The sequence below is a fragment of the Chiloscyllium plagiosum genome, unplaced genomic scaffold (assembly GCF_037043375.1).
Source record: "Chiloscyllium plagiosum isolate Xiang-an unplaced genomic scaffold, Cpla_swu_hap1 HiC_scaffold_20, whole genome shotgun sequence".
NCBI lineage: Eukaryota > Metazoa > Chordata > Chondrichthyes > Orectolobiformes > Hemiscylliidae > Chiloscyllium > Chiloscyllium plagiosum.
In genome coordinates, this window is record NW_028270158.1 from 48,013,343 (window position 1) to 48,028,632 (window position 15,290).

General features: G+C 39.7%; 1 protein-coding gene across 3 annotated transcripts in view; it reads left to right on the forward strand.

The window, feature by feature from the left end:
* dnaaf5 (dynein axonemal assembly factor 5) overlaps positions 1–15,290 on the forward strand; it is a 115,813-nt gene that overhangs the window by 11,133 nt on the left and 89,390 nt on the right. For all 3 annotated transcript variants that reach the window (XM_043711346.2, XM_087997911.1, XM_043711344.2), the window contains exons 3-4: positions 10,137–10,261; positions 11,342–11,460. In XM_043711346.2, the coding sequence (XP_043567281.2) occupies positions 10,137–10,261; positions 11,342–11,460 (244 nt within the window). The remainder of the gene's footprint in view (positions 1–10,136; positions 10,262–11,341; positions 11,461–15,290) is intronic.

Consider the following 15,290-nt stretch of genomic DNA (forward strand, 5'->3'; position numbering starts at 1 on the left):
AAGGTGAATCGCAGGTGTCTTTTCCCGAGGGTGGGGGATTTCAAGACTCTGGAGCATATTTTTACGGTGAGATGAGAAAGATTTATAAAGGACGAGAGGGGCAATTTTTGTTTTTAGAGTGGTTCATATGTGGAATGACCTTCCAGAGAAAATGGTGGATGCAGATAAAGTTTAAAAGTCATTTGGGTAAATATATGAGTAAGAAATACATAAGTAAGAGATACAGGTCAAGTGAAGGCAGGTAGGACTAGTTTAATTGGGGATGATGGTCTGTGTGAACTGGTTGGACTGAAGAATCTGTTTCTATGTGGTATGATTTAAGACTGAGAGAAAAAAAAACATGTTTACTGGGGGAACTGGCCTGCAAAGACAATGCATGATAATTTCTGCTCTAATAACATTGTAGATAATTTAGCACTGTGATATTGCCATGCTCAGAGACTGACAGCTGGTTGGATGTTGAATTGGTCAATCAAAGAAAGACGAGTGCAGAATGTTGCAAGAGTGGATACAGATCGGTTAAGTTAATGCTGAAAATGTGTTGCTGGAAAAGCGCAGCAGGTCAGGCAGCATCCAGGGAACAGGAGAATCGACGTTTCGGGCATAAGCCCTTCTCGTCAATTCTCCTGTTCCCTGGATGCTGCCTGACCTGCTGCGCGTTTCCAGCAACACATTTTCAGCTCTGATCTCCAGCATCTGCAGACCTCACTTTCTCCTCCGGTTAAGTTAATGGGCAAGGGTCTGTCATATGGAGTAAATATTGATAAATTAGAGACCAGCCATTTTTGTAGGAATAACAGCAAAATGGACTATTATTTAAATGATGAAAAATTGCAGCATTCTGCTATGCAGAGGGACCTGGGTATCCTTGTGCATTAATCATAAAATGTCGGTTTACAGATGTAGCAAGTGTTTCAGAAGACAAATGGAATATTGTTCTTCATTGTAAGAAAGATGGAGTTTAAAAACAGGGAGGTTATTCTGCAGCTGTACAGGGTGCTGGCGAGACGACAGTTTTGGGCTCCTTACTTGAGAACGGATGCACTGGCACTTCAGGGGGTGCAACAGATGTTCTCTTGGTTGATTCCGGAGTTAAGAGGGTTTGTTTTTGAGGACACATTGAGTAGATTTGGATGATATTCATTGGAATTTAAAAGAATGAGGGGGAGAATCCTGTAGAAACACAAAATTATGAAGGGAATAGATAAGATAGAAGCATGGGGTTTGTTTCCAGTGGCAGGTGAAACTAGAACTAGGGGACATAGTCTCCAAATAAGGGAAAGCAGATTTAGGACTGAGTTGAGGAGGAATGTCTTCATCCAATTTGAATCTGTGGAATTCCCTGCCCAGTGAAGCAGTTGAGGCTGCCTCGTTGAATGTTTTTTAAGGCAAGGTTGATTTTGAACAGTAAAGGAATTAAGGGTTATGATGAGCAGTGGGAAAGTGAAGCTTAGTCCACAAAAGGAACAGCGGTGATCTTATGGAATGGCGGAGCAAGCTCAAGGAGCCAAATGGCCTTCTCCTGCTCCTATATTTAAAGTTCTTAGGTAAAGCAAAGAGTAAAGTGTTTTTGCTTTAGTGTTGAGGAACAGGCAATTTTGTTTTGGAAGCTTCCTGACTGGAACTATTTTTGATTTTTGCTCTCTTTAGTTATCAGTGCTGAGAAATGTTAGCACAAAATACGTAAAAGTCTTGAGTTCTGTTCAATTTGTTTGCATTAAGCAAATTTGAGTAAGGTATACAGTTTTACATGCCTATAATACAAATCCATCATTTGAAGATTTCACCAAAGCTTGGTATTTGTCATCGAAATGAATTATCAAATTGGCAAAATGCATTTCTTTGACTAAATCTATCTTATCTCTGACTGTGTGAGAGGTGTGATGTGGAGGTGCCAGTGTTGGACTGGGTTGGACAAAGTTAAAAAATCACAAAACGCTAGGTTATAGTCCAACAGGTTTATTTGGAGTCCCTCGCTTTCGGAACGCTGCTCCTTCATCAGGTAGCTTTGGAAGAGGCAGTGATCTGAAAACTAGTGCTTCCAAATGAACCTGAGACTCTAACCTGGTGTTGTGTGATTTTATAACTGTGAGAGCAAGGGATTTAAATCAAAGAAAACTGGGCTTAGATTGCCTTGTTGTTTAATATCTGCAATCTAATTTGTGTTATTAGTAATAAATTAATTTTGAGTTATAATCTTGATGTTCAACATTACCCCTAACCAGACTTTACAAATAACCAATTAAGCAATTTTGAGGGTTATTGTTTCAATTTCAATGTGTTGCATATGTTCTGATAGGCTGATTTAGCTTGTTCTATTGTCCCTGTGTTGCACCAAATAACACTGGTTTAATTTTAAGTGCGACATCCAACTTTCATAAGCCAGCTAATTGTTGTAAAATGACTATTACAACAAATTACCTGTATTGAAATAGATCATAAGATTAGATGTCACCTAGGCTCGGTTTTCAGTGCTCTTGCCTGAAAGTCAGAACATTGTGGGTTCAAGCTGCAGTCCAGAGGAATTCGCATAGGAAGCTTTAGAGCAGCACTGAGCAGTTGTAATACTGGTCTGTGATAAATTAATGAATCTGCTCAGGTCACTGTGAAATATCTCATTGCACTTTTCAAAAAGAATGCAAAGGACTTCTCCCAAATGTACTGGCCACTGTTTATTTCTTAGCATTGCAACATTGCAAAAAATGATAATCTAGTCATTAGCTTATTCCAGCACATTGGCTGCCATATATTTGAGTCATCTCTGAATATTGATGACTTCTAAACATGGTACACCTTATTGGCCCTAAAACATTCTGTTTCCAGAGTGATTACTCCGAATGTCAAAATGGCTTCCAGTGCACGTGCAGATGTTAACAGTAACGTTAGCCAATTGACTTCACGATCTGGCCACATGTGTCACTGATGTCATCAGTTCACCACTGTACACATTGAGCATGTGCCAGTCATGTGCTGAATGTAATGCAGTTGTTCTGAAGGTGCAGTCGTTTCGATGACTCAATTAATGAGAGAAAGCCAATGCAAGAGAGTATTTGAAGTGGCAGTGTGGGTGAAGTATCTTCATAATCATAAGGTGATTGACTTCAAGCCCTGAATAAAAAAATGCTATCTGCCTTGGGTCAAATCCAGATGAGGCAGCTGCATACGAATGTCATTTTCTTTGTTTGTGCACGCATACTCTTTGCATTTATGATTTGCAGTGTTATGTCTGTCAATGTGTTTGAACTCATATTTAGCAAAGAAACTGCGAGTCGACTCAATAATAGTAAAAGATAAGATTTTTTTATTTAACACAATGGATACTATAACAACAAAATAAATGAACAATTTACACAATAAATCTAATCAAGTATCTTGTGCTTTAACTTAACTCTGGATGATCGTATACCACTACACTAGATCTTGGCCCTGATCCACGTGGTGATGATCGTCTGGTTGTCTTCTCCCAATGGTCCCAGGGATGTCTTTTAACATTGCTTGGTTTCACGTTACTGCCCCAAGGATCATGTTGTGGCGATTCTTATGCATAGTAGTTGCACCAGTCCTTTTGGGTAGGTCTTGTGTTCTCCAATAAATTGATGAGGGCTCGATCATCCCGATCGAACGGACCCAACCAGGCAGTGACATGTCGATGGGCAGTGTGGTCCTTTGGCTTCTGGGAGGTGTTAGCTGCATGTAAGTCAGGTAGCCATCGCCAAATAAAGGTGTGAGACGCCCCTGTGTCTGGCAAACAACTCGAGGTTCTGATTCTCTTGTGGATTGCATTCAGGTTGATTCTGTTCAATTCGAATTCAAGTGTATATCATATTGTCTGCAGCTGCTGGGTCAATTACATACTGTTTGTCTGTAGCTACAGCCTGTTTGGATTCTGCAGGATGTTTATTAGCACAGTCACCTTGGTCAAGGTTTGTTTCAATTTCCCAGCATGCCTCATTTATTGTTCATTTTGAGTGGCTCACCTAGCCAGCCTTCTGTCTTACCATATCTAAACAAGATAGACAAGATTGGGTGTTCATCTTAGTAAAAAGTTAAATACTTGATGTGGAAAAAAACATTTTTTTAAACTTAACATCTGTCACTGAGAAAATCCTCGAGTCTTTTATTAAGGATCCTAACAAAGCATTTAGAAATGTACATTAAAATCAAGCAGAGGCTTGATCATGCCTTTTTTGAAGTGGAAATCCTGCATAACAAATTTAGTGCAGTTCTGTGTGAAGGTAGCAAGCATGGTAGATAAAAGGGAACTAGCAGATGTAATATTTTGGGATTTCGAAATGGTGTTTGATAAAGTACCACACAACGCTACCCTGATAAGATATAAATTTGTGGGATTAGAGGAATGAATTAGCATGGATAAAGGATTGGCTAACTAATAGTTGGGATGAAAAGGGCATTTTCAGAATAAACTTGTAACTAGTGAAGTGCTACCGGGACTAATGGTCGGGCCACAATTAATCACAATATATATTAATGACTGTGATGAGAAAAGTGAATGTACTATTGCTAAGTTCGTGAATGATACAGAAATGGGTGGGAAGACAAGTATTGAGGATGACACAAAGGGTCGACAGAGGGCTATAGACAGGTTAAGCAACTGTGCATAGCTTGACAGATGGAATGTCATGTAGGAAATTATGAAGTAATGCACTTCTTGGCAGGAAGAATAGAAGAGTTGAATATTCCTTACATGAGGAAATACTGCAGAAAGGTGCAGAAGGATTTGGGGTCCTCGTCACAAACTCAGCATCAAACTTCAATGGCTAATTGGGAAGGCAAGTGGACCATTGGCATGTATTAAAAAGAGAGTGGAGTATGAAAATATGAAGGCCATGCTAAAACTATAGAAGATGCTGGTTAGACCACAATTGGAATATTGTGAACAGTTTTGGTCACTTTTCTCGAGACAAGATTGATTCTTGGTTTTGAGGGACTTCATGTGGAGAAGTTGAGTAACTGAGGCTTGTATTCATTGGAGTTCAGAAGAATGAGAGGTGACCTATTTGAAACATTGAGCGTTCTTCGGGAGTTTGAAATGGCCGATGTGGAGAGCCTGTTTCTCCTTGTAGGAGAGTTTAGGACCAAAGGGCATAATCTCATTCAAGGGTCATTCATTTACAACAAAGATGAAGAGGAATTTGTTATGAGGGTAGTGAACCTGTGACATTCTTTATTGCAGAGGGCTGTTAAATGTTTACATGTCTGAGATAAACAGCTTTTTCATCTGTAAAGCAATTATGATTCATGGGGAAAAAGGCAGGAAAGTGGAATTGAGGAATATCGGATCAGCCATGATCTCACTGAATGGAGGAACCTACTCAATGGGCCAAATGGCCTACTTCTGTTCCTTCATCTTAGAGTATTCTGGAATCTGTCTGTTAAAGAACAGATAATGGCTCACAAAGTCAGCTGAAGTTAGTTTTTTTTATTTTAAAATGAAAAAGGGACATGAAGTGACATCCTACTACATATAGTGGGCTCAGGCACTCCTTATTTGTTCTTTAATCTCTATATTTTATATTTCTATGTCCATATCTCCACTTAAAGTCAGTGAAATGTATAGCGCAGAAGTAGATTCTTCAGAACAACTTGTCCATACCGAACCAATAGTCTAAACTAAACTAGTTTCATTTGCCAGCATTTCGCCCATATCGCTCAAAACCCTTCCTATTCATGCACCCATCCAGATGCCTCTAAAGTGTTGTAGTTGTACCTGCCTCCATCACTTCCTCTGCCAGCTTGTTCCATACGCACACCACTCTGTGTGTGAAGAAGTTGTCCTTAGGTCCCTTTTGTATTTTCCCCTCTCTGCATAAACCTCTGTCCTCTAGCTTTGGACTCCCCTACCCTGGGGAAAAGACTTTGCCTATTCACCCTATCCATGCCCCTCATGGTTTTATGAACTTCTGTGAGGTTACCCTTCAGTCTTTGATGCTCCAGGGAAAACAGCCTCAGCCTATTCAGCCTCTTCCTGTAGCTTAAACCCTCCAACCTTGGCACTATTCTTGTAAATCTTTTCTGAACCCTTTCAAGTTTCCCAACATCCTTGCTGTAGGATGGAGACCAGAACTGAACGCAGTATTCTAAAAGTGGCATCAGTGGTGTCCCATACAGCCGCAACATGACTGCTCAACTCCTGTCCTTTATGCACACACAGATGAAGGTTTGTATGCTAAATGCCTTCTTTACCACCCTTCTATCTGCAACACCACTTTCAAGGAACTACGCACTTATATCCCTCAGTCTCTTTGTTCGGCAAAACTCCCCAAAACCCTACCATTAAGTGTCCTCTCCTGATTTGCCCAACGAAATGCAAATAGTTATCAAATTAAACTCCATCTGCCACTTCTCAGCCCATTCGCCCATCTGATCAAGATCCTGTTGTACTCTGAGTAACCTTCTTCGCTGTCCACTACACCTCCAATTTTGATGTCATCTGTAAATTTACTAACCATACCTCCGATGTTCACATCCAAATCATTTGTATAAATGACAAAAAGCAGTGGACCCAGCACCAATCCTTTTCTTCTCTTAATCAGCTTCTTCCTTTACCATCGTCGTTCTGTGATTGCAGTACTTGGAACTTATTAAAATAGTTAGCCAAAAAGGCAGTGTTAGAAGCAAGTGGAAAAGGAAGCCCAAAAGCATAGTAATGAATGGCTGGATTTAGTAAAATGTCAATTTCACATTCCATTGCATCTCTGAGGTGGGTCTGTGTATTTTTGAAGTGATCTTGGATACAAAGGTAAGAAATAGTTCGACCAAATTATGCAAATGTAATTCTATTCCTATTTAACATCATCATGTATCCTTTTGTATCTCCTCCCATGACAAAGGCGTACAGATTCTTACCTGACAAATGCATCTAAATAAACTTGTCGAATGCAACTAAACCTCTGCATCAATTTATTGCAGCTTGTTTACCTGCAATAATTGTTATCGCTACTTGACTTGTATGTTCTGCTTGTCTGTTGCACTGCACTCGAACAAAGGGCTGAAATCAGAAAGCATGTGCAGTTTTTCATGTTGGGTGTTTGCGTTACAGTACTTATTCTTTCCTTAGTTTGCAATTGTGATAAAGTAGTGATGTCTACTACTGACAGTGCTGATCAATCATGATTTGCTGTTCAACGTTAGAAGTAACTTTCATTGTGTAGCAAAAGAAACAGTTGTTGACAATCAACAATACCGTTTATCACAGCTTCAAGTTACAAGCCCATGACCAATATAAAACTAATGACAAATAAAAACCGAAGAATTGCTGTTGCTGTAAATCAGAAACAAAAACATAAATTGCTTGAATAGGACGGCAGGCCTGGCAGCCTCTGTGAAGAGAAATCAGAGTTAACATTTCGGGTCCGATGAACGTCCGAACTGAAAGCAGCTAGGAAGATGTCAGTTTTTATGCCGAAGATAGTGTGGAGGGAGGGAGTAAGGAGTAAACAATTGGTGGGGATAGATTCCAAACAGAGAGAAGGCAAGGGAGTGGATAATGATCTGGGTAGGAAGATGGAGTCCGTTAATGGCTGACAGTGGGTTGTGTGTAATAGCAAACTGTGATCAAACAGCTTGGTATGTGGGGATGAGGACTGGGACATAGAAGACTTCAAGCCCTAAAGTTCTTCAAAGATATCAAGATATTGAGTCCTGAAGGCTGCAGGGTCCCCAGCGGAAAATGAGGTATTGTTCTTCCAGCTTACGCCAAGCTTCACTGGAGCACAGCAGCAAATCTGAGACAGAGATGTTGGCTGGGGAGCACTGTGGTGTGTTGAAGTGGTAAGCAATTTGTTTGCAGGCAGAACGTAGGTGTTTTGCAAAGCGGTCACCCAGTCTACACTTCGTTTCCCTATGTAGAGAAGACGACATTGTGAGCAGCGAATGCAATAGACTAGATTGTGTGAAGTGCAGATAAAGCATTGCTTCACCTGGAAGGTATGTTTGATCCCCTGGGTTCTGAGGATGGAGGAGGTAAATGAGCAAATGTTAGACCTTCGACAATTGCAGGGGAAGGTGCCATGGAGCTGTGGGGTGTGTTGGGAGTGAAGAAAGAGTGGACCAAGGGGCCCTGGAGGGAATGATACCTGACAAAAGCAGACAAGGGAGTGGAGGATAATATTTGGTGGTGGCATCTCGCTGGAGGTAGCGGAAATGGCAGCTAATGATTTCTGGATGTGGATGCTGGTGGGGAGGTAGTGGCGTGAGGAACCATATTGCTGTTGCAGGAGAAAAGAGAGGGAATGAGTGCCGAAGTGCATAAGATGGGTCACACCCAGTTGAGGTGCTCGGGAATCCCCAGGAGAGGAAGAAGGTGGACGTTTCGGAGGCTCCCTTGTCAAACTTGGCATCATCAGAACATATGCGATAGAGACGGAGAAACTGGGAAAATGGAATAGACTATTTACGGGAAGCAGGGTGCGAGGATGTCTTGTCCAGGTAATTGTGGGAGTCGGTGGGTTTGTGGTGAACATTGATGGGCAGTCTAACCCCAGGAATAGAAAGATGTCAAGGAAGGGAGGAGTCAGAGTTGGATTAGGTGTAACTGAGGGTGGGTGGAAATTGGAAGCGAAATTAATAAACCTTTCCAATTCTGGATGCGCGAGGGAAGCAGCACCGATATATCGGAGAAAGACTAGTTGGGCCGGAATAGGACTGGAACAAGGAATGTTCCACCTACCCCGCAAAGATAGGGTACTAATGACTTTTGCAACCTTGACAAAGATGCCGAAGACATGATACAAATGATAGGAGATAATTTCTAAATTGAAATCTAATTGGATCTGTGGTCAACATCAGGTTGTCACTCACTGTTCGATTGCAACTCAGTAATAAATACTTTTGCTTTGTACAGAGTTGGGAAAACAAATTCGGATTACAAGGTAAAATGTATCAGTGAAGCAGTGTTTTGCGTTTGGAATTGTAACTATTTTTATATGGTTAATATTTGACTTTGTTGTCAAGTCAGCCAATAAATTGCCTGTTAAGTTTGATTATGAGTAGGCCATTCAGCTCCTTGGGAACAGTTTCATTCAGTGACGTTATGGCTGATCTGTGTCTTACTCTATCGAACAGTGTTGGTAGAATAGATTGAACAGGTCTGGCAGCAACTCTGGAGGAAAAAGCACAATTAATGTTTCTGGAGCAGTAACTCTCCTTCAGAACTGTCTTCTCTAATTCTGCGTTAAATACCTGTATTAATTAAACCGAACACCCAGAAAAGCTCATGTCATCTTGTAATCTGTTAAAATATGAGTGACCAAGAACTTGCAAATTCCACTCTTCAAAGAAAATAACATCAATTTTTTTTTAATGCTAAAAGTGAGCATTAAACAATAACTCTAAGTCTCCCTTTCTCTTAACTGCTCATTATCTGCCTCCAACTCTATAACAATATGCTGTTCCAAGAAGACACCTATTAAAATTCCATCAACTTAATTTTAAAACCACACAACCGCTCTCATCTTCGGTCTTTCTTCTTCCAGCTGAAAATTTCCTTGGGTCGTTGTCTGTCTTTTTACTGCGAATAGTTTTCATGTGAAAACGTACCTTTGAAAGAGATGTTTCCTAATATCTTGGATCTCTAGCAAAGGCAATTGCTCTCTCTGCAACTTTCAAAATGGCTGCATTTTTTCATTCCAAAATCTGATTATCTCATTGGTTCAATGTTGGCAAAACAATAAATTCAAACTTGATTGGGTTTTAGTTTCCTGGGGCATAATTTAATCTGGTTAAAATCAAACTGCTGTCAAAATCTAACCAAAACTAGGTATCCATTTCACAGCTAAATGTTACAGATTTTCAATTTTCCAGTACACTCTGGGACTGCCATCCAGTCAAAGACACGGGTGCTTGTAAGCTCTCAGTTCATAACAGCATTCACTCTCTCATCAAGGTATAGAACATACTTTCAACTTCAAAACAATAGGATAGATGCCGGGTGTTATCTTGGTGGGCTAAGTGACTGTTCTGTTGGGCATATTCCTCGGTAGAATGCAGGTCTTATTTTAGTTACGTGAATATTTACAGGGAAATAAAATATATATACTGATACGATTGTATGTTATGAAATTCTCATGAATATGTTGAATTGTTTTAGAAAATTTTGTTTCTTGGAACTCAATCAGGTACGTCAAGCTGTTACAGAAGTAGTGGGGAGATGGCTGCTGGAGCTCAGAGATCGATACTCTTACTTCTACAAGCTCACCCCACTTCTGTTGAGTAGCTGCAGTGATGAGATTCCTCACATCAGGTAAAAACACAGAATAACTCTTTTTAAGCGGTTCAGACTTTTGTTCAAATATTCATTAAAATATCTGGAGGCAGATGATTTTATTGATGTATTTTTAACAGACCCTGTACTTTTTCATTTGATTTTTCAATATATTTTGAAATGGCAGCCAATAACTATTTCAAAGTAAGAGTTTCTTATAATAGTGCATTATTTCTCCCAATAAATTAAATAATACCTTAATCTCATGAAGTCTTGGCGTTAGAGATCTGAAATACATTCTGATCTGGACACTTTTAAAAGTGTTTTCTGGACATTGAAGTAAGATTCTAGTCAAGTGATGTTCATGAGGAATACTTGATACTCCATCTATGTGATCTGTGGTCTGAAAACTTGAAGAATGAAATTGGAGCAGTTGTCAAAATAATTAGTAGATTATGATACTACTGTATGATACTGTATGCAAAAGTCAAACCAAAATGTTGCTGCTGCTTGAGAGACACAGTAAGAATGTTCTCACTGCTGAGAAATATTTGAAATAATTGCAATATTTTTGTTTTTCAAAAAATTTGAAAAAAGTTAATGAAATTCTGGGAAGTATTATGAGAAATTGAGGATAATTTTGATATGCATGTTATACACCTGATATCAGCTTACTTCCTGTTAATTCTTTACCCTGACCTCTGATGATTTGAAACCTTAGTGGGGAGATTTAGCCAGCAAAAAAAAAGCATGAAATGACTAAGGAAAAACATTCAAAATAAATATGTATTTTTAGAGAAAGAAGAGAGTGGTGAGAAGTAAACTGTGTATGTAAACACTAGCAGCTTCTAGTGGTGGGAACAAGTAATAGTTGAGATCTCACAGTGTTTCCATTCATTCAGGAGGTCTTTCATTGGCATTTTTGCGTTGGCTCAGATCCAAAATGTACTGTTTTCCAGACCTTGATCAGATGGAATTTTCAACCCTAATTGACCTACGAAAGCTAAGTTGTACACTATGTCCTGCCACCTTGCTGAAAGTAAACTTTATTAATGCACACATATCATTAATAAAAATGTGTTTTGATCTTGTTTATTTCACCTTGTGTTGGCAATGTAGGGAATTAGCCTCTGATTATTGGAAGAAAGTTGGACTCCAGTGGCAAAAGGAGAATGAAGACGACCTTAAAGATAAACTTGACTGGCAAGCCCAACTCTCTGTTCGCTATCCTGCAGGTGGTAGGTGCATAATTTGTATTTTCATGTAACTCTTTATTGGTTGGAAAAGCTCTATTTGTAGGTTGCATCCTGAAATGTTCCACAAAATATTGTGGATACAAAACTTAGCAGTACTATATCAGCGAAAATGTTTACAAAATGAAGATGTTGACCAAGGTGAGATTTTTGTCTTAAACATAGAATATATTCTGCATTATTACATGCATCGGACTATGTATCTGTCTGGAAAGTAGCAGCTTAACGTTACCTGATTTCACATTACAGATGTGCCAGCACAGTTCACAAGAGGAAAATAGTTGCATTGTGGTAATGTTGGTGGGCAACTAATCTAGAAGCCTGGACAGATGTCCGGGGCACATGAATTTAAACCCCACCATGGCTATTAGGGAAATTTAATTTAAATTAATAAATCCAGAATAAAATCTGAGCTGTATTTTCAATTTTATGATTACAAATGTCCATCTGGGAAGGAACTATGACATGTTTATCCAACATGGCCCACAGATGAATGTGCGTGACTGACCCATAGCAATGTGGTTGACTTTTCACAGCTGTTGGAAATGTTTGAGCAGACCACTCTGACATTTCAAACTGCAACAGGAGAAAAACACTTGCACCACACTGCAGTAGTTTAAGGAGTTGACTCACCACCAACTTTACAGGGGGAATTGTGTTGGGTGATTACTTATGGCCTTGCCCAAAATGATTTAAATAAACCATTGGTCTGTAGTTGTATGTCTAAGCAATATTAATGCTTAATTGTGAAGTGAAAATTCAAAATTTCTGTTCTCCAATCATTTTATCTTTTTCTGTGTATGATTACAGCCCATTAGCTTTAAAGTATTATCCATATAAATGTTTTCACTTTGAATCTTGAAGTGATCAGATTATTAAAATTGAAAAATGTTGCTGTATATATTCAACTATTGAGCAGTCCTCCACATAATAACCCTTCTGTTATGATCAAAGGATTTTGATATATATTTGAATTTAGAGGATGATTTACTCGAAAACAAGTCTGTTTGTGTCTAGCATGTCCAGTCATCGCTGAGAGAATTTGGACTGACAGTTAGCAAAACGTTTTTAAAAATTATCTGTTGCAGTTTATAAATATAATGCCATTTCTTTTGCATCCTTGTTTGCTTTTTTATTGTTTTGTGACCTTTTTCTTTTCCTGACGCTTTTTGTTCTTAGTTTTCAAATGGCTTTCCTATGACTTGGAGTCATGGAGTCATAGCACAGAAACAGACCCTTTAGTCCAAACAGTCCAAGCCGAACATAATCCCCAATTAAAGTAGTCCCACCTATCTGTCCCTAACCCATATCCATTCAAACCTTTCCTATCCAAAAATGTTTTAAACATTGTTATTGGACCCACATCCACGACTTCCTCAGGAAGTTCATTCCACATGCGAATCACCCTCAGTGCAGAACATTTGCCTTATGTCTTTTTTAAATCTCTCTCCTCTCACCTTGAAATTGTGCCCCCGAGTCTTGAAACCACCCATCCTAAGGAAAAGACAATTTCCATTCTATATTACCTCTCATTATTTTATGTAATTCTATCAGATTTGCCTCTCAACCTCCTGTGCTCCAGTGAAAGAGTTCCAGCATATCCAGCCTTTCTTTATAACTCAAACCTTCCATGTCCTGGTAAAACTCTTCTGAACCCTCTCCAGCTTGGTAATATCCTTCCTATAATTGGACGACCAGAACTGGACACAGTATTGCAGATGAGGCCTCACCAATGTCCTATCAAACCTCAATACGACTTTCCAACTCCTATACTCAAAGGACTGAGCAATGAAGCCAAGCATACCAAACACCTATTTAACCATCCTGTCAATATGTGATGCAAACTTCAAAGAAGTATGTACTTGCACCCTAGCTTCCTTTGTTCTACAAGCTACCCAAGGCTCTACCATTAATTGTATAAGTCCTGTCTTGTTTGTTGTACCAAAATGCAATACCTGGCATTTATCCAGATTATCTTTTTTGCTAGTGTATTTTGTTTGGGCGGCACAGTGGCCCAGTGGTTAGCACTGTTGCCTCACAGCGCCAGCGACCCGGATTCAATCCCTGCCTCGGGTGAATCAGTGTTGAGTTTGCACATTCTCCCCGTGTCCGCGTGGGTTTCCTCCGGGTGCTCCGGTTTCCTCCCACAGTCCAGAGATGTGCAGGTCAGGTGAATTGGCCATGCTAAATTGCCCATAGTGTTAGGTGCATTAGTCAAAGATAAATATAGGTTAGGTTACTCTTTGGAGAGTCGGTGTGGACTTGTTGGGCTGAAGGGCCTATTTCCACACTGTAGGGAATCTAATCTAATCTTGACCTCCATTGACCCATTTGATCAAGATTCTTCTGTAATCTTAGAATACCTCCGTCTCTGTCTCCTGTGCCACCAATTTTGGTGTTGTCTGCAAACTTCGTAACCATGCCTTCTATATTGTCATCCAAATGATTTACATAAATCACAAACAAAAGAAGACCCGAAATGATCCGTGTGGAACACTTCTGATCACAGGCCTCCAGTCCAAAAAAGTAACCTGCCACCATTACTCTTTGTCTCCTACTATTAAGACAATTATGTATCCAATTAGCAAATTCACCCTGAATCCCATGTGACCTAACTTTAGTCTACCATGCAGAACCTTGTCAAAGGTTTTGCTAAAATCCAAATAAACATCATCGATTGTTCTGCCATTTGGTGTAACATCCTCAGAAAACTCAATCAAGTTTGTGCGACACTATTTTCCTTGCACAAAACCACGCTGACTAACCCTAATCAATTTTTGCCTCTTAAATGTCCATAATCCAATCTTTTATGATCACCTCCAACAATTTAACCACAACCAAAGTCAGACTCTCAGGTCTATAGTTCCCTGGCTTATTCTTACAAACTTCCTGAAACAAAGGTACAACATTTGCCACCCTCCAGTCATCAGGCACCTCACCTGTAGTTATAGATGATTCAAATAATTCAGCAAAGGTTCTCATAATTTCCACCCTTACTTCCCACGACATTCTGTGATGCATTACGTCACTTCTGTGAAGTGCAGCCTTGATATCAAGGTGGGAAGCAAAGAGCTAATTGAGCAGGCCCATATTTAGACCAGAGTCTCCAGGCAAGACAGGCACAAAATGTAATTTTGCTGTGCCTAAGCGATTTGTTTGTAGATTTTTCTCAAATCATCATCGTGATTACTTAAAGTATAGTTCTGAAACACACTCTGATTCAACGACTGCTGTGCATATAATTCAGCTGAAGTATTCGACGATTAAATTACAAAATCTGTTTCAGCCCGCATGCTACTATCGAACATTGACACCCATGATAGCAGGAGCCCAAGATGTCAGTGCATAAGACAAGGCAGAAGTATTTGCAGCTGACTTCAGCTAGAAACAATGGATGATCTGTCTCTGCTTCCCCATCAGCACTGATGCCAGATTTCAGTCAATTTGATTCCTGACCTGTGATATCAATGTATAGCTGAGGACACTGTATACATCAAAAGCTGGAGGCTGTGATAGCAGTTGATTGTAGTGAGGCTACTTGTGCTCCTACACCAGTCAGATCTTTAGCCTGTTGGTTCCACTATGTCGACAGCACTGGCATCCACGCAAAAAGTGGAATGTTGACCAGGTATGGGCTGTCCACAAAATGACAAATAATTCAATCCATCCAGTTACCATCTCATTTCCTTTTTCAGTAAAATGATACACTGTAAGTTAGATTTCCTGTAACTTTTCCTGCCACTGCATAGGCTATACAAGGTGACTTCCATGAACACTTTGAAACGTGTAGATCGTCCCAATAGTTGCACAGCTTA